We start from the raw sequence: 25,966 nt of genomic DNA, 5'->3' as shown, positions 1-25,966 counted from the left end.
CCCCTGTGAAAGGGTCGTTCGACCGCCAAAGGGGTCGCGACCCACAGGTTGAGAACCGCTGCTCTAGAGTCTGACCCTGACTCAGCAGGTGGGATCTGGCTCTAGGCAGCGAGGCTGAGCCTACTGTTCACAGGCAGCCATGGGGGGCGGGGGAGAGGGGGTGGTGGAAGCACGGGTGCAGGAGGTTAAAGAGCGAGGTTCCCAGGAACTGTGAGGCCTTCCTCACGGGGCAGAGGGACCAGACCAGGTTTGTGTTTGGGGGGGCGGGGAGGTGGCAGAGGTGCATCCAACAACGACTGGTTTGTGTACAAGCCTGGGCCTCGCTGGGCCACACAAACTGGTCCTGGCTGGTTTTGCCTGGACAGAGGGCTCTGGGCAGACAGGTCAGGGGGTGAGGGGTAACTTCCTGAAGCCACATGGGGTGCCCTCCCAGCAATGAGGCCAGGCAGCCGGTCCCTTCACCCTGCCTGGTGCTGTGCAAGGGGTGCGGGTGCGCAGTCCCAGCCACAGCCTCCTGTCTCAGCCCCTCCCCCGCCTGGTCCCTGGACCGGGGCAGTGCTCATCAGGGCACGAGCGAGGTCTGCAGGCAGCTGGGCAGGGACCAGGGCCATGTTCTGAAGCCCTCCCAGAATCCACCTCCTGCTGGCTCCCCCACCCACACCCCCACCCCCACCTCGAGGAGCCAGATCCAGAATGTTCCAGCGCTGACAGCAGAAAGGCAGGCCCCAGGAGGGAGCACGGGGTGGGCGGACAGAGCCAGACTCTCTGGGCAAAAAGCAGGGGAAGTTCCAGTCCCTGGAGCGTGCGCTGCGGGCCCTGCCAGGGGCTCCCACTCCAGCAGGAGGCTTTCCCAGACCCGGCCTGTCCAGGGCTCCCAGGCGGCAGGGGGAGCGGGGGCCTCGTCTGCCCGCAGTTCTTTCTCAGCTTATCCTGCCCCTCCAGCTGCCACAGCAATGCCCTGTATCCAGCTTTAAATGACCCACATTCTTAAAATGCCAAAATGGCCCGGCCAGCGTGGCTCACCGGGGCACAGGCCCGGGTTTGTAGGCTCGATCCCCAGTGTGGGGCGTGCAGGAGGCAGCCGATCCATGATTGTCTCTCATCATAGATGTCTCTCTCTCTCTCTCCCTTCCTCTCTGAAATCAATAAAATACATACTTTAAACGGCCACTTCTTCACCCAGCAGCTTCACTTTAAGGGATCTCCCTAAAGACCATCTATCATGAGACAAAATACAGGGGATATTAACACAAAAATGCCCTCGCAGCATTTATGATTCTAAGGACCCCCCCTCCTACCCCCAGGCAGCCGCACGGGGCAGGGGCAGCTAAGAGCCAAGGAATGTTACAGCCGCCACACACGTGGGCGGAATTCCGAGTCACAGCCCCAGCGTTCATCCGTGAAAGGGTTCACAGTGGCCTAAACAGAAAGGATGCAAACGCGATGGAAACACACACACACACACACACTCCGAGGGAGGCAGAGCAACACACCCTGGAGGCAGTGGGAGGTGGAGCAGCGTCCCCTGGAGGCTCTGGGAGGTGGAGCAGCACCCCCTGGAGGCTCTGGGAGGTGGAGCAGCGCCCCCTGGAGGCTCTGGGAGGGGGAGCAGCGCCCCCTGGAGGCTCTGGGAGGGGGAGCAGCGCCCCCTGGAGGCTCTGGGAGAGGGAGCAGCTTGGAAAGGTGGCCTCAGGCAGGAAATGCCCAGCTTCCTTCCATTTTAAAGTCACCCACCCCCTGCCTTCCTTTGTCCCTGGCATTGGGTGTGCACGCCTCCCGGGTCAGAGATCTTTCCAGGAATCGGAGGGGAAGGCTGTTCAGAAACCGTGTGGGCTCTGCAGACGGGGAGCTGCGGGTCTGAAGGCAGGACAGTGTGTGGGGACCTGAGGGCGGTCACTTCTTCGAGGTCATCCTGACCCCCCACTTCACCAGGAGCCCCTCTTCCTGCAGCAGCGGCCTCACCAGCGGGACCCGGAGGGGGAGTCAGGCCGGGCTGCTGGGCCGGTGCCCTTGGTGCCTCCCAATCCCCATGAGGCCCCTGGGAAGGGACGAGGGGGGCAGGGGGTGCTCTCCAGGGGTCACATGATTCCAGCAGGGCCGGCGGCCAGGCCCTGAGACCCTGGGCCCGGAGGGTCCCCGTCCTGCCAGCGGCGCCCGGACAGCAGTCACCCTCACAGCCGAGCCGCTGAGCCCTCTGCCTCCGCGTCAGGAGAGTGGACGCACAACCTGTCCCCGCGTCAGCCACAGGCACCTCGGCCGGGCGCCCGCTCCCCACGGGCCGCGCCCAGGGCGGCTCTGAGAGCTCTTTCTGGAAGGTTCCGAGTGGGCCGGGTGGGGCTCCTATGGCACCGGCTGTGATGCATCCACAAGCTTTTGCTTCAGGCGCCCCGGTGCCGCCGGGCTGAGCCCCAGACAGGAGCCGCGCAGAGCGAGGGGGAGACTCGCCAGCGATGGCGGCTGCTCGCGGTTCGGCTGAGCTCAGGCTGCGCCCCGCGCCCCTCCCCGGCCTGGGGTCCCCTGGTCCCTGCGCTGTTCGGGGCTCAGGGCTGCAGGCTCTGCAGGGATCCGCTCAGCACAGAGAGTTCCTCTCGGCCCCGTTTTATTCTCTTTAACCTTCACTTTCCAGAACAGGACCCAGCACAGCCCCCACCCCTCCCCGCCCCCCTCCCGCCAGGCGCTCCCCAGGTTAGGTGCCCCCCGAGCCTAGGCGCCGTACTGCACGGTGGTCCTCAGCTCCTTGGTGACGTAGCCCTCCAGCAGCTTCAGCAGCTGCTCCTGCAGGGCCTCGCTTTCCATGACCAGCTTGGTCAGGTGCTTGACGTCCCTCCACTGCAGGCTCCCGATTTTGGCGACGACGTGGCTGCAGAGCTTCTCCTGCTCCGGAGGCGGCAGCTCCTTGAGGATGTGACTGACCGGCTTAAACTCCATGCTCCACGTCAAGGACCCTAAGAGCCCCCCGAGAACGCTCCCTGGAAAACAGGAATTTCATTAGGCGGGCTGTTCACCATGCCGGCTCGGGGCTCGCTGGGAGCTCCTCCCCACGATTCAGGCCACAGTCCATGGTGGGGTCCCCCGGAAACCTCCTGCTCCCAGACTAGAGGGAGCAACTCACCCGACCTCCAAGGGATCATGGGAAGCAACCAACCTCCCCCACTGGCAGAAACTGGTCCCCAAACGGGAGCCGGGTGAGACCAGGGGCAGGTGCATGTGGGCAACCGTGGGCACTCCTCCTGCACAGACTGGGGACTGGGCCGGGAGCTCTCTGAACAGCTAACGTGAGCAGCCAGAGGCCTGGAATCCCAGCTTCCTCCCTGACCCTGCAGTGAAGACAGGAACAGGCCTGCCCAAGGGACACAGGGCACACCCCCGGGGCAGGGCGCCTTCCAGTCCGCAGGCGCGGAGCCACCGGAAGGCGCCCTGCACATCTGAGACACAGACACGTGTGTCCCTCCGGACACGTCTGTGCACAAAGGCCAAGTCTCAGACTCAGCTCGCCAGCCCCTCACGCAGGTCGCAGGCTCCTGTGAGGCCCCTGGGGACTCAGGGCCTCTGTCCCCCACCCCACGGGGCACTGCACTCACCAACGGCTATTCCAGGCGGGCCCCCGACCAGGCCCCCGACAAAGGCCCCGGTGCCAGCGAACCCCACGGTTCGCCGGTGCATGACGGCCACCTTCATCTTCTTCGCCTCCGAGAGGGAGCACAGCAGGCTCATGGCGTCCTTCTTCGTTAGGTACATCGCACACCTCGCCCGCCTGCGGGAGGGAGGGTTCCCACGCGTCAGCTCCCGCCCAAAGCTCGCTCTTCCCAGTGTCCAGGGCAGACCCCCTGCTCCGAGAGGACCCCAGCTCTGCCGTGGGCGAGAGGACAGCACCGTCATGTGACAAGTCCTCTGTCACCGAGAAAGCGGGGCTGCCGGTAGTCAATAAGCAAACAGGCCAGCTGGTGTGGCTCAGTGGTTGAGCATCGACCTGTGAACCAGGAGGTCAGGGTTCGATTCCCAGTCAGGACACAGGCCCTGGTTGCAGGCTCGATCTCCAGTGTGGGGAGTGCAAAAGGCAACTGATTCATGATTCTTCTTTCATCATTGATCTTTCTCTCTCTCTCCCTCTCCTTTCCTCTCTGAAATCAGTGGGAATATATTTTAAAAAATAGCCAAAACCGGTTTGGCTCAGGGGATAGAGCATCGGCCTGCGGACTGAAAGTTCCCGGGTTCGATTCCGGTCAAGGGCATGTACCTTGGTTGCGGGCACATCCCCTGTGGGAGGTGTGCAGGAGGCAGCTGATCAATGTTTCTCTCTCATCGATGTTTCTAACTATCTCTCTCCCTTCCTCTCTGTAAAAAAATTAATAAAATATATTTATTTAAAAAATGAATACATAGAGAAGAGGAGCCTGCAGCCTGTGGGTAGTATAGAGCTGGGCTTACTGGTCACTCCACTGGGACGCTGGGCATTGACTCCGAGGATGGAGGGGGCCTCCCAGTGGCTTGAGTGAGGATTAAGGGAGGTAACACTTGCAATGCGCGTCCTACTGTGCGCTGTGCCTGTGAGCTGTGAGCTCGCAGTCGGTGGTACATGTGACTTATTTTCCTTACTAGTCGCCCAGTGCACGGATTGTGCACATTGAAAGGAAATTAATTAGAAGAAATATTGTAATATCGCTATTCGCCCTTTCTCCATAAAAAAGTGTCAACCAAATTCACGATTGACAATGACAGATGGAAATACACATGTGCAACTGGTACCAGAGACACCTTTATAGGTATCGCGCATGCCTGAGTCAACTTAGCCTTTTATATATCTAACTAGAGGCCCGGTGCACAAAAATTTGTGCACTCGGGATGGGGGGGGTCCCCTCAGCCTGGCCTGTGCCCTCTCACAGTCTGGGACCCCTCAGAGGATGTCCACCTGCTGGCTTAGGCCCACTACCTGGGGGATCGAGCCCAGGCTGGCAGTCAGACATCCCTCTGGCAGCGCAGCAGCCCTCGGGGGATGCCCACTTGCCAGCAGGGAGAAGACCTAAGCTGCAGTCAGACGTCCTCAGCGCTGCTGAGGATACATGAGAGGCTCCCACCACCACCGATATACTGGCAGCCATCAGCCTGGCTTGTGGCTGAGCAGAGCTCCCCCATGTGAGAGTGCCCTGACCACCAGAGGGCAGCTCCTGCATTGAGCGTCTGCCCCCTGGTGGTCAGTGTGTGTCATAGTGACCAGTCATTCCCAGTCTTTCTGCTGTTAGGGTGAATTTGCATATTACACTTTTACTATATAGGATAGGGGCCTGGTGCACGGTTGGGGGCTGGCTGGTTTGCCCTGAAGGGTGTCCCAGATCAGGGTGGGGGTCCCGCTTTGGTGCCCAGCCAGTCTGGGTGAGGGGCTGAGGGCCATTTTCAGGCTGGCTGGCGACTAAAGCTCCCAGCCTCTCCTTTTTTTCTTTTTCTTTTTTTTTATTCCAGGATTTATTTACCTTTTATAATTGAAACTTTGTTGCTGTCACTGGCGCTCACAGCTCCGAGGCCGCGGCTGGCTGAAAGCAGGTACCTGGGTTTGTTTAGCTTCTATAATTGAAACTTTGTTGCTTTCAAAGCTTAGAGAGGCCGTGGCAGGCGGGGAACCTTGGCTTCCTCCATCACTGGAGCAAGCAAGCCTCCTGCTCGCTTCAGCTGCGTGGCTGCTGACCGCCATCTTTGTTGGCAGTTAATTTGCATATCGCCCTGATTAGCCAATGGGAAGTGTAGCGGAGGTATGGTTAATTACCCTTTTTATCTTTTATTAGATAGGATAGTTACCCAGCACAAGAAATCACGCAAGACCCGGGACCCCAGACCTCACCATGCCACAGGACTCCCCTGAATCCCGCTGCACCACGTGACCCAGAGTCAAGTTTCTGCCCAACCACCTGCACCTTGCCGCGCACGCAGTCCTGCCCACCCGTGCACACCTTGCCACGCACACAGCGTCCTGGTTACAGGTCTTTGGTCATTATGGCATTAGGGCCACTGGGATTTTATACTAAGACCAGGTGCATGAAAATTCATGCACTGGAGGGGGCTCGTTCAGCCCAGCCTGCCCCCTCTCACACTCTGGGAGCCCTCATGGGGGGGAGGCAGCCTGGTGATCAGGGGAAGGTGACGCGCCATCACACCACTGCTGCCGCCACCGCCGGCAGCGCAAGCCTCAGCTGAACCTGGCTACCTGAGCCTCGGGTGGTCCTGGGCAGCTGGGGGCCTGAGGGGACGGGGCGCCACCATCTTGTGGCTGTGGGCACCGCCATCTTTGAGAGCAGAGCAGTCAATTAGCATACTCCCAATTTATTAGATAAGACTAGAGGCCCAGTGCACAAATTTGTGCACCTGTGGGGTCCCTTCGCCTGTCCTGCAGGATTGAGCCAAAACCGGCTCTCCAACATCCCCCAAGGGGTCCCAGATTGTGAGAGGGTGCAGGCTAGACTGAGGGACCCCACCAGTGCACAATTGGGACCAGGGAGGGACACGGGAGGTTGGCCAGCTTGGGAGGGACCGCAGGAGGGCTCCAGGGCATGTCTGACCTATCTCACTCAGTCCCAATCAGCCAGACCCCAGCAGCAAGCTAACCTGCTGGTCAGAGCATCTGCCCCCTGCTGGTCAGTACACATCATAGCAAGCGGTTGAGCAGCCTTAGCATATCATTAGCATATTACACTTTGATTGGTTGAATAGATGACCCGTTGACCAGACACTTAGCATATTAGATTTTTATTAACTATAGATATAAAAAGCCAGCAATCATAATGGCATCATGACCAGAACAACCAGAGACCAAAACACTGCAGCCCCTCCCCCAAGCTGGCCCCACCCCCAGTGGGAACCCCACCCTGATGGGGGTGTGGCCGGCCTGCAAAGCCCCTGCAGCTCCTTGCCCTGGCTGGCTGTGGCCCCCCAGTGGGGACCCACCACCCAGGCCCGGGGCCCCCAACAGGGCAGCCAGCCAGCCCCCACCTGTGTACTAGGCCTCTATTCCTATATAATAAGAGGGTAATATGCAAATTGACACTAAAGGCGGATCGATCAGAATGACTGCTGGACCAGGCAGTATGAGACACAGTGACTACCTTATGGTCCCTTTCCCCGGCTGGCAGGCTCCAATCACCTGATGGCGAACGGGGAACCGGGGCTGGGTGTCAGGGGATGTGGGTGGCACCAGGCCAAGACCCCTACCCCACTGGTCACCCCACACACAGAGGTCAACCCATGACAGGGGCAGGGGTGGTGAGCGGGCGGGAACAGCCTGCCTCTCAATCCCTTCCCCTGGCTGTCAGTCATCAATCGCCCGATGGCAACAGGGGAACCAGGGGTGAGTGCCAGTGGCAGGCGGGGCCAGCTATAGGCAGCCAGGGAAATGGCCCTGATTGCAGGCCAGGCCTAGGAACCGTACCTGCACATGAATTTCGTGCGCTGGGCCTGTAGTATACGATAATAAACTTCCTAAATTAGACCTGCTTTCTGATGTAGCTAAACTTTTTCCAGTCCAGTGAAGCACCCCAACTTCTCTTTCATGTATTTGTCAGTAACACAGCAGTAAATAACACAAAGCAGATCATTATTGTAGATCACGCAGGGAGAACAAAGGGTACAATATTTAACTGCAGCCGTGTCTGACTATATTCTGTGCAGTGAGAAAGCCTGAAGTCATTGTCAAGGTCCACCATTTCTTACTTCTTGTCAGTTGGGTCAAGTTTCTAAGCTTTCTAAATCTTTGTTTTCTGGCTAATGAAAGAAAATAGGATTCCACCGAGTCTCCTATCTGCCTACTCCAGGACTTCTGTGAGGATCAAATGAGATGAGGCACGGAAAATGCTTCACAGACATTTGGTTAAAGTGTGAAATGTTTGCACCTGGCTGTAAAGCAAGCCGTGTGCCTGGGCTGAAGACACTGCAAGGAGGCTAGTCGTTGCTAGGGAGGGGAACCCGGGTGTTGCTACCTGACATCATTACCTGGATGGACCCTTAGCACATTAGCCTTTTACGTAGATAGATTCCTCTTCTTTCTGTGGGGGGGGAGGGGGGGCCTTCTGGGAAGCCCAGGGCTGGGTGAGGCTGAGAGGCGGCCCTTCTGTGGGGTAGGATCGGGGGTGAGGGGGGATTGGTGGGGGAGGAGAGCACTTGGACAGTAGGACCCCCCTCGCCCACACCCGCCGCACCCACCTGTCAGAATGCTGTCAACGATGTGGCAGGAATGAGACAAACACTCGGAACTGGACCAGCACAGCAGATGGACGCCTGCGAGAAGGATGCTCCTCCAGCTGGGATCCTGGGCCACATCACACTTAAAGGGTATTTCCTTTCGGTTTCATTTCCTGCCGTGGGTCTGCCTGCCCTCACTCTGAACTCTGACTTGGTTGGTCAGGGCTCAGAGCTGGTTTTCCCATTAACGCCCAATTGGCTAATTCCGAGGAAGGGGAGGGTAAGGCGGAGCCTAAGGTGGCGGCCCCCTGAGAGTCTGAAAGTCCTATCAGAAATAGCAGAGCCTAAGGTGGCAGCGAGCTCCTTTCTTTGACAGAAAGATCACCGGTTCACTCTCACCCCCCGCCCCCCCCCACCCAGTGCACGGGGAGACACCCCAACTCCTCCTCCTGGCTGTGGGCCTGTGACAGCCCCCGTGACCCCTCTGACCTGACCTCACCCTCTTCCCTCCACGGCCTCCGAGGGTCCCTGAGCCCTTCCCTGGGCCCAGAACGTGCTTCCCTCCAGCCTGTGCAGGGCTGGCTCCCCCACAGGGTGCAGGGGGTGCCAGGTGCCTGTCCCCGATCCTGCCGGGCACGTCAGCCTTCCTCCTGGCGGCCAGCACTCGGCATCAGAAATGACCTGCTCGGTTCACTTTCTAGGAAACGCCGCCCACCAGAAAGTCTGCCTCTGAAGGCTGGTCCCGCTCCCTGCTGGGAGGGTGCCCACACCCCTCTCCCAGGTGCCCACAGCCCTCTCCCAGGGCTCAGAGCTGTCCTCCCTCAGTGCAGGGAGGGAGGGAGGTTCATTTTCTGGTGAGAACAGCAAACAGAAGAGGCCTCCCCATCAGCTGTGGGATGGGGGTGGGGAGGCAGGAGGAGGCAGGGCTGCTGTTTTTACCAAGAAAAGCCTCCAGGTCCTGGCACACAGTTTGTGAAGCTACAGTCCTGGGGAGGTGGGCAGTTGCCTTGGCCAGGTGTGTGGGCCGGGGGGGCACGGGGGAGGTGGCAGAGGTGCATCCAACAACAACTGGTTTGTGTACAAGCCTGGGCCTCGCTGGGCCACTCAAACTGGTCCTGGCTGGTTTTGCCTGGACAGAGGGCTCTGGGCAGACAGGTCAGGGGGTGAGGGGCAACTTACTGAAGATAAATAGGGTGCCCTCCCAGCATCCATCTCCTGGTGGCTGCCACCCCACCCCCACCTCGAAGAGCCAGATCCAGAATGTTCAAGCGCTGACAGCAGAAAGGCAGGCCCCCGGGGAGCACGGGGTGGGCGGACAGAGCCAGACTCTCTGGGCAAAAAGCAGGGGAAGTTCCAGTCCCTGGAGCGTGTGCTGCGGGCCCTGCCAGGGGCTCCCACTCCAGCAGGAGGCTTTCCCAGACCCGGCCTGCCCGGGGTACCCAGGCGGCAGGGGGAGCGGGGGCCTCGTCTGCCTGCAGTTCTTTCTCCCCATAACCTGCCCCTCCAGCTGCCACAGCGATGCCCTGTATCCAGCTTTAAATGACCCACATTCTTAAAATGCCAAAAAGGCCCGGCCAGTGTGGCTCAGTGGCTGAGTGTTGACCTATGAACCAGGAGGTCAGGGTTCCATTCCCGGTCAGGGCACAGGCCCGGGTTGCAGGCTCCATCCCCAGTGTGGGGCGTGCAGGAGGCAGCCGGTCCATGATTCTCTCTCATCATTGATGTTTCTACTCTCCCTCTCCCTTCCTCTCTGAAATCAATAAAAAAAAAATATATATATAGTAAAAATACTGCCACTTAACCCCACAACTTCACTTTGGGGGGATCTCCCTAAAGATCATCTATCATGAGCCAAAATACAGGGGATATTAACACCAAAATGCCCACGAGCATTTAGGATTCTAAGGACCCCCCTCCTACCCCCAGGCAGCCGCACGGGGCAGGGGCAGCTAAGAGCCAAGGAATGTTACAGCCGCCACACACGTGGACAGAATTCTGAGTAACAGCCCGTGTTCATCCGTGAAAGGGTTCAGAGTGTCCTAAACAGCAAGGGTGCCAACTCGATAGATACACACACACACCCAGACACACACACACACACACACACACACACACACACACACGGCATTACCAGATGTGCACAAAATATACCACGTTCCATGGTGGTTGTCTGAGTGCTGGAATCCGTAGCACTTTTTATTATATACTAGGGGCCAGTGAACGAATTCATGCTTCTTGAAAGGATCTGTGGGTCTCGAGGCTGCGGTGGGCACAGGGGTGGGTCTCGGCCCATCCTCTGTGCCCCCCACCCAGACCCTCCCGTCGCATCCCCAGGTCCCATCTGCAGGCAGCCCCGCTCCCGCTGCTCCCACGCGCTGATGGCACCAGCCGTGCTCACACCCACGGACGGCTTGGAGCAATTGGGGCTGGCACCAGCAGTGGGTGCACGCAGTGGCTGCTGCCCCGATAGCCCTTAGGAGCAGGGGGAGGTGGAGAAGCCCTGAGGGGCCATCAGGGCCGGCAGCCACTGCTCGCACTCGCTGATGGCACCAAGTGATCAGGACTGGCACCCGGTGCCGGGCTCCAGCAGCGGATGTGAGCGGTGGCTCTGGTGCCAGCAGCAGGTGCCAGCACCCGGTGGGACTGTGGCACATGGGAGCAAAGAATTTTCAGTAACCACCAGAGGCTCGCCCCTCTGACAGCGACAGGTGCCCCACCTTGGTCTGGCGCCCCGCTCACCTGCTCCACTGTCCCCCCGCAGCTGATGCCCGCCATGTTTCGCGTGCACCCCCTGGTGAACACGTCATAGCAATCGGTTGTTCTGCCGTTCGGTCTATTTGCATATTAGGGTTTTATATATATAGATACTGGTCTGTGTTTTTCAAGTCTTCAGCAATCACCATTGACAAATAAAGGGAAATAAATCCTTTTCAAAGACCATGTTTAAACCGAGTGGATGCACACGACATTGATTGACAAGAGGGGCGGGGCAGGGGGCAGCGGAGGAGGGAGCCCTCTTACCCTTGTACCTGATTTTGTTCCAGCCTGGGGGGGCCTTTTCAAAATAAATAAGTGAAGGTCTTTTACAAGGAAATAAGCCCAGGCGCTGAGCACGCCTGAGGGGGGCCAGGTAAGTACCTTCATTGCCGAGGGGGGCTCTGGGCCCAAAGCCACTGCCAGTACCCAGGACCCGGCTCATCATGGGCAACGGCTCAGTACACGTGGGGCCTCCAGCTCCCAGGGTCAGGGGTGGGGCCTCCAGCTCCCAGGGTCAGGGCGGGGCCCTCTCCTCCCCACACTGTTTCCCAGGGGAAAGGCAGTGCAGAGAGCAGGAGGGGAGACTTGTCAGCGATGGCGGCTGCTCGTGGTTCGGCTGAGCTAAGGCTGCGCCCTGCGTCCCTCCCAGGCCCGGTGCCCTTGGTCCCTGCGCTGTGCGGGCCTCAGGGCTGCAGGCGCTCTGCCAGGGATCCGCTCAGCACAGAGAGTTCCTCTCGGCCCCGTTTTATTCTCTTTAACCTTCACTTTCCAGAACAGGACCCAGCACAGCCCCCAGGCGCTCCCCAGGTTAGCTGCCCCGCCCGAGCCTAGTCGCCGTACTGCACTGTGACCCCCAGCTCCTTGAGCGGCACCCACAGCAGCTGCTGCAGGGCCGGGCTGTCCTTGACCTGCTTGGTCAGCTCCACGACGTCCTTCCACTGCAGGTGCCTGACGATGGCCGTGACCTGCCTGAGCAGCTTCTCCTCCTCGGCCGGCGACAGCTCCATGAGGATCTGAGGGACCGGCTTAAACTTCCCCCACGTCATCCAGGCCCCCAGGAGCCCCCCGATGACACCCCCTGGGGAACAGGAGGTTTGGTTAGTCGGGCTGTTCACAGTGCCGGCTCGGAGCTCGCTGGGAGCTCGTACAGGATTCAGGTGACAGCCCATGGCTCGGGCCACAGTTTGTGGTCTGGCCACAACCCTGGCTCAGGCGCAGCCTGTGATCTAGGTCAGAGCTGTTGTTCAAGGTCACAGCCCGTGGTGGGGTCACAGCCCGAGGTGGGGTCACCCGGAAACCTCCTGCTCCCAGACTAGAGGGAGCAACTCACCTGACCTCCAAGGGACCATGGGAATCAGCCCAACCTCCCCCATTGGCAGAAACTGGTCCCCAGACAAGAGCAGGGGTGAGGCCAGGGGCAGGTGCATGTGGGCGATCGTGGGCACTTCTCCTGCACAGACTGGGGACTGGGGACTGGGGTGGGGCCAGGCGCTCTCTAAGCGGCCAGAGTCCTGGAATCCCAGCTCCCTCCTGACCCTGCAGTGAAGACCTGGCCTGCCCAGGGGACACAGGGCACACCCTGGGGCAGGGCGCCTTCCAGTCCACAGGCAGGAGCCACAGGGGGGCGCCCTGCACATCTGAGACACAGACAGGTGTGTCCCTCTGGACACATCTGTGCACAAAGGCCAAGTCTCAGACTCAGCTCGCCAGCCCCTCACGCGGGTGACAGGCTCCTGTGAGGCTCCTGGGGACCTGGGGCCTCTGTCCCCCACCCTGTGGGGCACTGCACTCACCAACGGCCACTCCTGCTGGGCCCCCGACCAGGCCTCCAAATAGGGTGGTGGTGGCGGTGAGCAGGGTGCCCTGACACGTGTGCTTGATGGTCACCTTCACCTCCTTCAACTCCCAGAGGCAGCTCAGCAGCTTCAGGACATCCGCCATCGACAGGGACACCTCGGGCGGCTCCGTGGCATCCTCCACCCTCAGGGGCATCGCGTGCCACGCCGGCCTGCGGAGGGAGGGTTCCCATGCATCAGCTCCCGCCCAAAGCTCGCTCTTCCTAGTGTCCAGGGCGGATGCCCTGCTCCGGGAGGACCCCAGCTCTGCTGTGGGAGAGAGGACGGCACCGTCACGTGACAAGTCCCCTGTCACCGAGAAAGCGGGGCTGCCGTTCGTCAATAAACAAACAGGCCCGGCCAGGTGGCTCAGTGGTTGAGCATCGACCTAGGAACCAGGAGGTCAGGGTTCGATTCCCGGTCAGGGCACAGGCCCTGGTTGCGGCTCGATCCTCAGTGTGGGGAGTGCAGGAGGCGGCCGGTCCATGATTCTCTCATCACTGATCTCTCTCTCTCTCCCTCCCTCTCCTTTCCTCTCTGAAATCAAAAGAAAAAGAATAAAAAAATAAAAAGCAACCACCAGGAAAGGCAACCCACCCCCATTTGTGGGCCGGGAGGCGGCAGGAACACACAACAGCCAGAGAATAAAAGAATCACACAATCCCAGGGACTTGAGGACGCGTGCATCGTACGGAGCGGGACTCGATCTTGGGAACAACGTTGCTTCAAGTCTCTGGGGTCAGGAGACTGTTGGCCAAACTGGCAGGTGGGACATGGCAGGGCAGGGCGGGCTCTGCCCAGCGTCCTGGGGATGGAGCGCCCCCGCCTGGCAGGGCTGGGAAGTAAAGTCAAAGCTGAGCTATTTCCAGCTTGAGCTGCAGCCAAGCCAAGCCCAGCACCTCCCTCCCACTCCCCTTCCTCGGGGCTGACTCATGCTGGCAGCTGTAAGGAGCCTGAGGGCACAGGGCAGCCTCTCGCTCCATGTCTTGGGGTCGATGAGGCTTTTTAAGCCACAGGCAACCCGGACCCGTCTCCTCTGTGCAACTGTCCTCCTGGTCCCGGGGGAACTGGGAGCTGTCAGATCCAATCGGCGGATCTGCCCCACCCACAGGCAGGGTTTCGGCACTTCTCGCTGTCCCAGGAGAGCTGCGGCCCCGCAGGCCAGTGCCTGGGACCCTTCTTTATATGTTTTATATTTATATGTTTTACATGGACTTCAGAGAGGAAGGGGGAGGGAGAGAGAGAGAGAAACATCCATGATGACAGAGAATCACGGATCTGCTGCCTCCTGCACGCCCCACATGGGATGGAGCCCCCAACCCGGGCCTGTGCCCTGACCGGGAATCGAACCCTGACCTCCTGGTTCCTGGGTCGACCCTCAAGCACTCAACCACACAGTCTCCTGACAAACAGTCTCCTGACCCCAGATCACGGCCCCCAAGGACACAGGTCACTGAAGGTCACGGTAGCTCCGCAGCCTGGTGGGGGGAGCTGCCTTCACAGAGAGCCCAGGGGTCTCCAGCCGCACCTGGGAGGCAGGACTGAAGGGCCTGACCCGGGACCCCGGTGTCCATGACTCCGTCCTCGAGTCAGAAATTGCAAAACAGCATCAGCCAGAGGAGTCAGTCTGCCAGGCGGGGTCTGAGGGGACACAGGTACCTGTGGGAGGTCACAGGCTTCCTCTCCAGGCAGGGGCGGCGGTGGCTTTCGCACCCAGTTCTGGGAACCCTGTCAAAGGCCGGTGCCTCCTCTCGCTCCAGGTGGACCTAACTCGCTGGCACTTCCTCTTCCTCCTGGAGGACTGTTGTCATCGTGCTCTGCAGCGCCATCTGGAAAATGAATGAACTGCCCGGGTCTGATGGCCAGTGCAGGTCAGCTCCGCGGGGCCCGGACACACGCGCCCCTCCCCAGCCGCCCACCACGTGCGGTCACTGCTGCCTCCCAGGAACACGGGCCATGTGCCCGAGGGTCACCCAGACCCTGAGATCCAGGAGCAGGCTCAGGCGCCAGGACCTTCTGGGTCGCCACTGAGCAGGGCACAGCGAGACCAGGTCCTCAGGGCGCAGCCAACACGCTCAGGTCCCTGGTTGCCAGCCTCTCGGGAGGACCCTGGGCAGGACTTGTGCTCTGAGGACCCGGCCCCACCCCCGGTCTGCTGTGTGGTCCCAAGGGCATCCCTGCCCTCCACCCCGCCCCACACAGAGCCCCCGTCTCCCTTGGGCTCTGTGGGCCTCCGGCCTAGGGACCCACCTCCTCCCCAGCGCCACGCGCCAGAGCACAGGGCCTGGGAGGTGAGGGGCTGAGTTAGTGTTGGTGACTCACAGGCCAGAGTCTAACGGCAGGGCCTCCGGGCCTGGGGGCGGGTTTGGGGGAGCGGGGGCGTGGACAGGCCAAGGGCAGCTTTACTCCTGGGGCTCCAGGACCAAGCGGCTGGGGAGCCGGGAGGATGCAGAGGGCCTGAGGAGTGTGGGTAACAGGACCCGCAGATCCCCAAATCCCCAAGTTAGAGATTGTTTGTAATACAAATACCTCTAAGTGCTGAGTGAGTAGCGGTACATTGTCCGCTTAGGGAATCATGACAGGAAAACCATGTCTGCACCTGTTCAGTTCGAGTTGGTTTAGGCCTAACTACACAGTGACGTCAGCAACAATGTAACAACATAACTAACCGCCCAGTGATGTCAGCAACAATGTAACAACATAACTAACCACCCAGTAATGTCAGTAACAATGTAACAACATAACTAACCGCCCAGTGACGCCAGCAACAATGTAACAACATAACTAACCACCCAGTGACGCCAGCAACAATGTAACAACATAACTAACCACCCAGTGATGCCAGCAACAGTGTAACAACATAACTAACCGCCCAGTGACGTCAGCAACAATGTAACAACATAACCAACCACCCAGTGATGCCAGCAACAGTGTAACAACATAACCAACCACCCAGTGATGTCAGCAACAATGTAGCAACATAACCAACCACCCAGTGATGTCAGCAACAATGTAGCAACATAACTAACCACCCAGTGATGCCAGCAACAGTGTAACAACATAACTAACCGCCCAGTGACGTCAGCAACAATGTAACAACATAACCAACCACCCAGTGATACCAGCAACAGTGTAACAACATAACCAACCACCCAGTGATGTCAGCAACAATGTAGCAACATAACCAACCACCCAGTGATGCCAGCAACAATGTAGCAACATAACTAACCACCCAGTGATGCCAGCAACAGTGTAACAACATAACTAACCGCCCAGTGACGTCAGCAACAATGTAACAACATAACCAACCACCCAGTGATGCCAGCAACAGTGTAACAACATAACCAACCACCCAGTGATGTCAGCAACAATGTAGCAACATAACCAACCACCCAGTGATGTCAGCAACAATGTAGCAACATAACCAACCACCCAGTGACGCCAGCAACAATGTAACAACATAACTAACCACCCAGTGATGTCAGCAACAATGTAGCAACATAACTAACCACCCAGCGATGCCAGCAACAGTGTAACAACATAACCAACCACCCAGTGATGTCAGCAACAATGTAGCAACATAACCAACCACCCAGTGATGTCAGCAACAATGTAGCAACATAACCAACCACCCAGTGACGCCAGCAACAATGTAACAACATAACTAACCACCCAGTGATGTCAGCAACAATGTAACAACATAACTAACCACCCAGTGATGTCAGCAACAATGTAGCAACATAACCAACCACCCAGTGATGTCAGCAACAATGTAGCAACATAACCAACCACCCAGTGACGCCAGCAACAATGTAACAACATAACTAACCACCCAGTGATGTCAGCAACAATGTAGCAACATAACTAACCACCCAGTGACGTCAGCAACAATGTAACAACATAACTGACCACCCAGTGACGTCAGCAACAATGTAACAACATAACTAACCACCCAGTGACGCCAGCAACAATGTAACAACATAACTAACCACCCAGTGATGTCAGCAACAATGTAGCAACATAACCAACCACCCAGTGATGTCAGCAACAATGTAGCAACATAACCAACCACCCAGTGACGCCAGCAACAATGTAACAACATAACTAACCACCCAGTGATGTCAGCAACAATGTAGCAACATAACTAACCACCCAGTGACGTCAGCAACAATGTAACAACATAACTGACCACCCAGTGACGTCAGCAACAATGTAACAACATAACTAACCACCCAGTGACGCCAGCAACAGTGTAACAACATAACTAACCACCCAGCGATGTCAGCAACAATGTTACAACATAACTAACCACCCAGTGATGTCAGCAACAATGTAACAACATAACTAACCACCCAGCGATGTCAGCAACAATGTAACAACATAACTAACCACCCAGCGATGTCAGCAACAATGTAACAACATAACTAACCACCCAGTGACGCCAGCAACAATGTAACAACATAACTAACCACCCAGTGATGTCAGCAACAATGTAACAACATAACTAACCCCCCAGTGATGCCAGCAACAATGTAACAACATAACCAACCACCCAGTGACGTCAGCAACAATGTATCAACATAACTTGCACCCTGGCTTTGCCTTTGGAGCACCTTTCACATCATAGTTTTACTTGACCTGTCCTGTGCACTGGTAGGCGTAGACCCACAAATACTAGTCCTTCCCACCGCGCTACGGTGGCCTGCGGAGGTCGGCACAGTGACACGCTGGGCAGGCGTGTGGCCGGGAGCGACAGTGCACTCCGGGGCGTGTGCACAACCACAGGACTGCCCGGTGACGAATTTCCCGGAGTGTTTCCCCATCGTCAAGGGACACGTGGCTGCACAGATATAGAGTTTCAACCACTTTACCGAGCTGTGATCAGCACCCAAAAAGCTGCTCATAGTTAATATCTAAAACTCGATTATCTGGGGCAAGTGCACACCCATGAACCATCAGCACCATCAAGGCCATCGGCACATCTGTCAGCTCGGGAGGTTCCCTGCCGCCCCCTCTTTACAATCGAGTGTGCGTGTGCGTGTGTGTGTGCATGTGCGTGTGCGTGTGTGTGTATGTGTGTGTGAACACAGAGCTGGTTTGGCTCAGTGGACAGAGCATTAGCCCTCAGACTGAAGGGTCGGGGGTTCGATTTCCTTCAAGGGCACGTATCTCAGTTTCAGGCTCAATCCCTGGCCCCAGCTCGTTGCGGTGTGTGTGTGGGAGACAACCAATCAATGTGTCTCTCACATCGATGTTTCTCTCTCTCTGTCTCTCCCCCTCCCTTCCACTCTCTCTAAAATCAATTGAAAAATATCCTCAGGTGAGGATTATCCAAAAAAATAAAGATAAATCGAAATAATTGTTCTCATTCACATCACAGGCCGTGAGCTACCCCCACACCCTCCGCACTGCACCCCATTCCCCGAGCCACACAATACCCCTGAGGGCGAGGCTGTGTTCACAGAGCCAGCCGGAGCCAGAACTCAGATGGGGTCCCCTGAGGCCAGCACCCCCACCCCGCTCTCCCAGAGGCTGAGCGAGCCAGCACCTACCTCACACGGCTCTATCGGGAGAAGCTCACCCAGACCCAAGGCTGGGTGACCCCAGGCACAGGCCCGCCCCCCCCCCCCCGACCCCACACACAACCTCTTAATAGAGCGCATGAGACAACTTCATATCATTTTGAAGATAGATGTTATCACCCAGCCGGTGTGGCTCACTGGTTAGCCTCGATCCATGAACCTGGAGGTCAGGGTTCATTTCCTGGTCAGGGCACAGGCCCGGGTTGTGGGCTCGATCCCCAGTGTGGGGTGTGCAGGAGGCAGCTGATCAGTGATTCTATCTGATCGTTGATGTTTCTCTTTCTCCCTCTCCCTTCCTCTCTGAATTAGTGGGAATATCTATTTTAAAAATGAATAAATAGAAAACAGCAGCCCGTAGCCGCCGCGGGTAGTTCAGAGCTGGGCTTCCCGGTCCCTCCGCTGGGACCCTGGGCAGGGACTCTGAGGATGGAGGGGGCCTCCCAGTGGCTTCAGAGAGGACTGAGGGAGCTAACACTTGCAATGCGTCCCGCTGGGCGCTGTGCCCGTGAGCTGTGGTTTATTTTCCTCATCCCTGTTCTTTCGGGGCGGGGGTGGGGGTGGGGGAGGAGGTTTTTGGGGGGAGCACTTGGACAGTAGGACCCCCTCGCCCACACCCGCCTCACCCACCTGTCAGAATGCTGTCAATGATGTGGCAGGAATGAGACAAACACTTGACACTGGATCGGCCAGGAGATTGGCGCCTGCGGGAAGGGTGCTCCTCCCGCGGGAACCCTGGGCCACAGCACCCCTAACGGGAAGTCCCCTCCGGTTTTATTTCTGGCCTTGGGTCTGCCTGCCCCTCACTCTGAACTCTGACATGATTGGTCAGGGCTCAGAGATCGGATTCCCATTAACGCCCAATTGGCTAATTCCGAGGAAGGGGAGGGTAAAGCGGAGCCTAAGTTGGCGCCCCCTGACAGTCTGAAGGTCATATCAAAAATAGCAGAGCCTAAGATGGCAGCGAGCTCCTTTCTTTGACAGAAAGATCCCTGGTTCACTCTCCTCCCCGCCCCTCCCCCCGCCCCCCCTCAGTGCACGGGGAGACACCCCGACTCCTCCTCCTGGCTGTGGGCCTGTGACAGCCCCCGTGGCCCCTCTGACCTGACCTCACCCTCCTCCCTCCATGGCCTCCAAGGGTCCCTGAGCTGTTCCCTGGGCCCAGACATGCTCCCCTCTGGGCTGTGCAGGGCTGGCTCCCCCACAGGGTGCAGGGGGTGCCAGGTGACTGTCCCCGATCCTGCCTGGCACCACCCAGCCCTGCCGGGCACATCAGCCTTCCTCCTGGCGGCCAGCACTGACCTGCTTGATTCTCTTTCTAGGAAACACCTCCCACCAGGAAGTCCGCCTCTGAGGGCTGGCAGCCGCTCCCTGCTGGGAATGTACCCACACCCCTCTGCCAGGGCTCAGCGCTGTCCTCCATCAGTGGAAGGAGGGAGGGATGGGGGTGGCAGAGGCAGGAGGAGGCGGGGCTGCTATTTTTACCAAGAAAAACCCCCAGGTCCTGTCACACAGGGTGTGAAGCTACGGTCATGGGGAGGTGGGTGGATGCCAGGGGAGCCTCTGGGACCTGGCCAGGCCCTGTGCTCACTTCCTCCAGGCCACGCCCACGGGCCCTCTGGTCAGTGGGGACTTCAAGGCAGCCCCAGAGCTCACCCACCAAGGAATGTTGCAGCCACCACTCACGTGGGGAGAATTCCAAGTCACAGCCCCAGTGATCATCCGTGAAACGGTTCAAAGTGGCCTAAACAGCAAGGATGCAAACGCGACAGAAACACACACTCACTCTCACTCACACACACACACACACACACACACACACACACGGCATTGCAAGATGTGCACAAAATATATCAAGTTTCATGGTGGTTGTCTGAGTGCTGGGATTCACAGCACTTTTTATTATATATACTCGTCTGTGTTTTTCCAAATCTTCAGCAATCAGCGTCATCATAATAAAAGGCTAATATGCAAATGGATGTCACACCATGATGACACAAGGACCAATCAGCAGGGATCTGAGGCTGCATGGCACCGACCGGGCTGGGGAACCTGAGGCTGCGCTACCTGCCCCAGCGCCAGGTGCAGGGAGCTGAGGCTGCACCCCCCGCTTGGCAGGGTTTGACGGGGTGGGGCTGGCCAGGTCTGGTTCTCACCCAATGTGGGTGGGGCCAGCTGGGTCTTCATTGCCGAGGGGGGCTCTTGGGCCCAAAGCCCACTGCCAGCCACCCAGGACCCAGATAGTCATGGGCAACCGCTGAGCACAGCTTGGGGCCGCCAGCCCCAGGGTCAGGGCGGGGCCGCCAGCCCCAGGGTCAGGGCGGGGCCGCCAGCCCCAGGGTCAGGGTGGGGCCGCCAGCCCCAGGGTCAGGGCGGGGCCCCCTCCTCCCCATGCTGTTTCCCAGGGGAAAGGCAGTGCTGGTGGGCAGGAGGGGAGACTCGTCAGCGATGGCAGCTGCTCGTGGTTCGGCTGAGCTCAGGCTGCGCCCCGCGTCCCTCCCCGGCCCGGGGTCCTCTGGTCCCTGCGCTGTGCGGGGCTCAGGGCTGCAGGCTCTGCAGGGATCTGCTCAGCACCGTGAGTTTCTCTCGGCCCCGTTTTATTCTCTTTAACCTTCACTTTCCAGAACAGGACCCAGCACAGGCCCCCGCCCTCCCCCCCCCCCCCCGAGCCTAGGCTCCGTACTGCACGGTGGTCCTCAGCTCCTGGGCGACGTAGCTCTCGAGCAGCTTCAGCAGCTGCTTCTGCAGGGCCTTGTTGCCCTTGACCAGCTTGGTCAGGTGCTTGGTGTCCGTCCACTGCAGGTCCTCGATGACGACCGAGACCTGGCTGCAGAGCTTCTCCTGCTCGGGGGGCGGCAGCTCCATGAGGATCTGACTGACCGACTTAAACTTCGCGCTCCACACCAAGGCCCCTGCGAGCCCCCCGACGGCGCTCCCTGGGGAACAGGAGGTTCGGTGAGTCGGGTGTTCACAGTGCCGGCTCGGAGCTCGCTGGGAGCTCGTCACAGGATTCAGGTGGCAGCCCAGGGCTCGGGCCCCAGCCCACGATTCAGGCCAGTTTGTGGTCTGGGTCACAGCTCCTGGCTCAGATCCAGCCTGTGGTCCAGGTCACAACTGGTGGTCAAGGTCACGGCCCGTGGTGGGGTCACAGCCCGTGGGGGGGTCCCCGGGAACCTTCTGCTCCCAGATGAGAGGGAGCAACTCACCCGACCTCCAAGGACCATGGGAAGCAGCCCAACCTCCCCCATTGGCAGAAACTGGTCCCCAGATGGGAGCAGAGATGAGACCAGGGGCAGGTGCATGTGGGCAACCGTGGGCGCTTCTACTGCACAGACTGGGGACCAGGGACTGGGGACTGGGGACCGGGGATGGGGGTGGGGCCAGGCGCTCTCTGAACAGCCAACGTGAGCGGCCAGAGGCCTGGAATCCCAGCTCCCTCCTGACCCTGCAGTGAAGACAGGAACGGGCCTGCCCAGGGGACACAGGGCACACCCCCGGGGCAGGGCACCTTCCAGTCCGCAGGCAGGAGCCACCGGAGGGCGCCCTGCGCTTCTGAGACACAGACACGTGTGTCCCACCGGACACGTCTGTACACAAAGGCCGAGTCTCAGGCTCAGCTCCCCAGCCCCTCACGTGGGTCGCAGGCTCCTGTGGACCAGGGCCTTCACCCTCCACCCCGCAGGGCACTGCACTCACCGAAGGCTAGTCCTGCTGGGCCCCCGACCAGGCCCCCGACGAAGGCCCCGGTGCTGGCGAGCCCCACGGCGCGCTGCTTCCTGCGCTTGACGGGCACCTTCATCTTCTTTGCCTCCGAGAGGGAGCACAGCAGGCTCATGGCCTCCTCCTCCGTCAGGGACGCCTCAGACGACTTCGTGGTCTCCTCCTCCTCCGTCAGGGACGTCTCGGATGAGTCCGTGGTCTCCTCCTCCGTCAGGGACATTTCGGATGAGTCCATGGTCTCCTCCTCTGTCAGGGACGTCTCGGAGGACTTCATGGTGTCCTTCAACCTACGGGACATCTCCTGCCTCTTGGATCTGCGGGAGGGAGGGTTCCCATGCGTCAGTGCTCCCACACAAAGCTCGCTCTTCCCAGTGTCCAGGGTGGACCCCCTGCTCCAGGAGGACCCCAGCTCTGCCGTGGGCGAGAGGACAGCACCGTCATGTGAAAAGTCATCGAGAAAGCAGGGATGCAGTTAGTCAATAAGCAAACAGCCCAGCCAGCATGCCTCAGGGGTTGAGCGTCGACCTAGGAACCAGGTGGTCACAGTTCGATTCCCGGTCGGGGCACATGCCTGGGTTGCAGGCTCCACCCCCACTAGGGGGCGTGCAGGAGGCAGCTGTCCGTGATTCTCTCTCATCACTGATGTTTCTCTCTCTCTCTCCCTATCCCTTCTTCTCTGAAATCCGTGGGAATATATCTTTAAAAATAAATGCATAAATAGAGAAGAGCAGCCTGCAGCCTGTGGGTAGTTTAGAGCTGGGCTTGCCCGTCACTCTGCTTGAACCCTGGGCAGTGACTCCGAGGATGGAGGGGGCCCTGCCAGTGGTGTCGGTGAGGATTAAGGGAGATAACACTCGCAATGCGCGTCCCACTGTGCCCTGTGCCCCGTGAGCTGTGAGCTCGCATTGGCAGTACCTGTGGCTTATTTTCCTTACTAGTCGCCCAGTGCACGGATTGTGCACGTTGAAAGGAAATTAATTAGAAGAAATATTTTAATATCACTATTTGCCCTTTCTCTATAATAGAACTGTCAACCAATTTTACAATCGACAATGACAGACGGAAACACAGGCGCGCGATTTGCACCAGCGAGAGCTTTATATGTACTGCCCATTTGCGAGACTGAGCCTTTTATATATATATATATACTAGAGGCCCGGTGCATGAATTCATGCACCAATAGGGTCCCTCGGCCTGGCCTGCAGGATCTGGCCAAAACTGGCTCTCTGACATCCCCCAAGGGGTCTAGGATTGCAAGAGGGTGCAGGACAGGCCGAGGGACCCCATCGGTGTACGATCTACAGTGTGAGGCCAGGGAGGGATGTGGGTGATTGGCCAGCCGGGGAGGACTGCAGGAGGGCTCCCAGGTGTGTCCGGCCCATCTTGTTCAGTCCCCATCAGCTGGACCCCAGCAGCAAGCTAACCTGCTGGTTGGAGCATCTGCCCTCTGGTGGTCAGTGCATGTCATAGCAACTGGTCAACTGTCTGCCCCTGGTGGTCAGTGCACGTCATAGTGAGCGGTTGAGCAGCCTTAGCATATCATTAGCATATCACGCTTTGATTGGTTGAATGGACGACTGGTCAACTGGACACTTAGCATATTAGGGTTTTATTATATAGGACTAGAGGCCCGGTGCACAAAAATTTGTGCACTCGGGGGCGGGGGGGGGGCGGTCCCTGAGCTCGGCCTGTGCCCTCTTGCAGTCTGGGACCCCTCAGGGGATGACCACCTGCTGGCTTAGGTCTGCTGCCTGGGGGATTGGGCCTAAGCTGGCAGTCAGACATCCCTCTGGCAGCCCAGGAGTCCTTGGGGGATGTCCACTTGCCAGTGGGGAGCAGGCCTAAGCTGCAGTCAGACAACCTTAGCGCTGCTGAGGAGGCAGGAGAGGCTCCCACCACCACCGCTGTACTGGAAGCCATCAGCCTGGCTTGTGGCTGAGCAGAGCTCCCCCTGTGGGAGCACACTGACCACCAGGGGGCAGCTCCTGCATTGAGCATCTGCCCCCTGGTGGTCAGTGTGTGTCATAGTGACCAATCATTCCCAGTCGTTCTGCTGTTAGGGTCAATTTGCATATTAACCTTTTATTATATAGGAGTGTCTGGCCAGCCTGGGTGAGTGGCTGATGGCTGTTTGCAGGCTGGCCACAGCCCCTTCAGGGTGGGGATCCCCACTGTGGTGCCTGGCCAGCCTGGGTGAGGGGCTGATGGCTGTTTGCAGGCTGGCCACAAACCCTTCAGGGTGGGGGTCCCCCCTGGGGTGCCTGGCCAGCCTGGGTGAGGGGCTGATGGCAGTTTGCAGGCTGGCAAAGCCCCAGTGGGGACCCTCACCCCATGAGGGTGTGGTCAGCCTGGGTGAGGGGCTGAGGGCCGTTTTCAGGCTAGCCACAGCCCCTTCAGGGTGGGGGGTCCCCCCTGGGGTGCCTGGCCATTCTGGGTGAGGGGCTGAGGGCAGTTTGCAGGCTGGCCACAGCCCCTTCAAAGTGGGGGGTCCTGCTGGGGTGCCTGGCCAGTCTGGGTGAGGGGCTGAGGGCCGTTTTCAGGCTGGCTAAGCCCCCCAGTGGGGACCCTCACCCCATGAGGGTGTGGTCAGCCTCGGTGAGGGGCTGATGGCTGTTTGCAGGCTGGCCACAACCCCCAGCCACCCAAGCTCCAAGAGGAGGCTGGCTGGAAGCAGGTATCTGGATTTATTTGTCTTCTATAATTGAAACTTTGTTGCCATGAGCAGAGGCCACAGCTGGCTCAGGGCAGGCTGGAAGCTTGGCTTCCTCTATCACTAGGGCAACCAAACCTCCTGCTTGCTCCAGCTCCGTGGCTGCCGGCCACCATCTTGGTTGGGTTAATTTGCATAAGGTCGCTCTGATTGGCTGGTGGGCATGGCTTAGGGCATAGCGAAGGTACAGTCAATTAGCATCTTTGTCTTTTATTAGTGTAGATAATAAACTTGCTTAATTAGACCTGCTTTCTGATTTAGCTAAAGTTTTCCCAGCCCAGCAAAGCACCCCAACTTCTCTTTCATGTATTTGTCAGCAACACAGCAGTAAATATCAACACAAAGCAGATTATTATTGTAGATCACACAGGGAGAACAAAGGGTAAAATATTTAACTGCAGCCGTGTCTGACTATATTCTGTGCAGTGAGAAAGCCTGAAGTTATTGTCAACGTCCACCATTTCTTACTTCTTTTCAGTCGGGTCAAGTTTCTAAGCTTTCTAAATCTTTGTTTTCTGGCTAATGAAAGAAAATAGGATTCCACTGAGTCTCCTATCTGCCTACTCCAGGATTTCTGTGAGGATCAAACGAGATGAGGCAGGGAAAATGCTTCACAGACATTTGGTTAAAGTGTGAAATGTTTGCCCTAACTGGTTTGGCTCAGCGGATAGAGCATCGGCCTGTGGACTCAAGGGTCCCAGGTTCGATTTTGGCCAAGGGCATGTACCTTGGTTGCAGGCACATGCCCAGTGGGGAGTGTGCAGGAGGCAGCTGATTGATGTTTCTCTCTCATCGATGTTTCTAACTCTCTATCCCTCTCCCTTCCTCTCTGTAAAAAAAATCAATAAGATATATATTTTAAAAAGTGTGAAATGTTTGCACACTTGGCTATAAAGCAAGCCGTGTGCCAGGGCTGAAGACACTGCAAGGAGGCTAGTCGTTGCTAGGGAGAGGAAGCTGGGCGTTGCTACGTGATGTCATTGCCTGAATGGGCACTTAGCACATTAGCCTTTTTTGGGGGGGTGGGGGGTTAGATATATTTATTTTTTGGTAACATACATTAGGTGGCACTAATTCCACAGTAACTATACGGTAACTAACATGAACCACAGAACTGTACCTCGGCCACAGCAGCATGAGCCTGGGCCTCTCTGGCTGACAGCTTAGCCTTTTATGTAGATAGATTCCTGTTCTTCCTGTGG

General features: G+C 58.2%; 3 protein-coding genes across 4 annotated transcripts; all 3 read right to left on the bottom strand.

Moving 5' to 3' along the window:
• Positions 1–2,584: 2,584 nt before the first annotated feature.
• Positions 2,585–8,417, bottom strand: LOC308531160 (protein C19orf12 homolog). Its single transcript, XM_081108033.1, has 3 exons — positions 8,185–8,417; positions 3,582–3,754; positions 2,585–2,969 (listed from the first exon to the last, which is right to left on the bottom strand). Exons 2-3 carry the CDS (start codon positions 3,736–3,738, stop codon positions 2,704–2,706), a joined length of 423 nt encoding a protein of 140 aa, XP_080964159.1. The 5' UTR covers positions 3,739–3,754; positions 8,185–8,417; the 3' UTR covers positions 2,585–2,703.
• A 1,906-nt stretch (positions 8,418–10,323) lies between these two features.
• LOC308531159 (protein C19orf12 homolog) lies at positions 10,324–19,081 on the bottom strand. Of its 2 annotated transcripts, XM_081108031.1 has the most exons (4): positions 18,965–19,081; positions 14,415–14,584; positions 12,714–12,928; positions 10,324–11,998 (listed from the first exon to the last, which is right to left on the bottom strand). In XM_081108031.1, exons 3-4 carry the CDS (start codon positions 12,910–12,912, stop codon positions 11,748–11,750), a joined length of 450 nt encoding a protein of 149 aa, XP_080964157.1. In that variant the 5' UTR covers positions 12,913–12,928; positions 14,415–14,584; positions 18,965–19,081; the 3' UTR covers positions 10,324–11,747. The 2 variants fall into 2 exon arrangements, with proteins under 2 accessions (XP_080964157.1, XP_080964158.1); XM_081108032.1 differs by lacking the exon at positions 18,965–19,081 and having other exon boundaries at positions 14,415–14,610.
• A 1,923-nt stretch (positions 19,082–21,004) lies between these two features.
• Positions 21,005–22,328, bottom strand: LOC308531397 (protein C19orf12 homolog; the record flags this gene model as incomplete). The annotated part of the gene is made up of 2 exons (XM_081108339.1): positions 21,005–21,270; positions 22,031–22,328. 2 exons carry the CDS (start codon positions 22,326–22,328, stop codon positions 21,005–21,007), a joined length of 564 nt encoding a protein of 187 aa, XP_080964465.1.
• Positions 22,329–25,966: the final 3,638 nt, after the last annotated feature.

This window comes from Myotis nattereri (assembly GCF_964212035.1).
Source record: "Myotis nattereri genome assembly, chromosome: 15".
Lineage (NCBI taxonomy): Eukaryota > Metazoa > Chordata > Mammalia > Chiroptera > Vespertilionidae > Myotis > Myotis nattereri.
The sequence above is the reverse complement of the archived record's forward strand: the minus strand, read 5'-3'. Positions and strand labels throughout refer to the sequence as shown.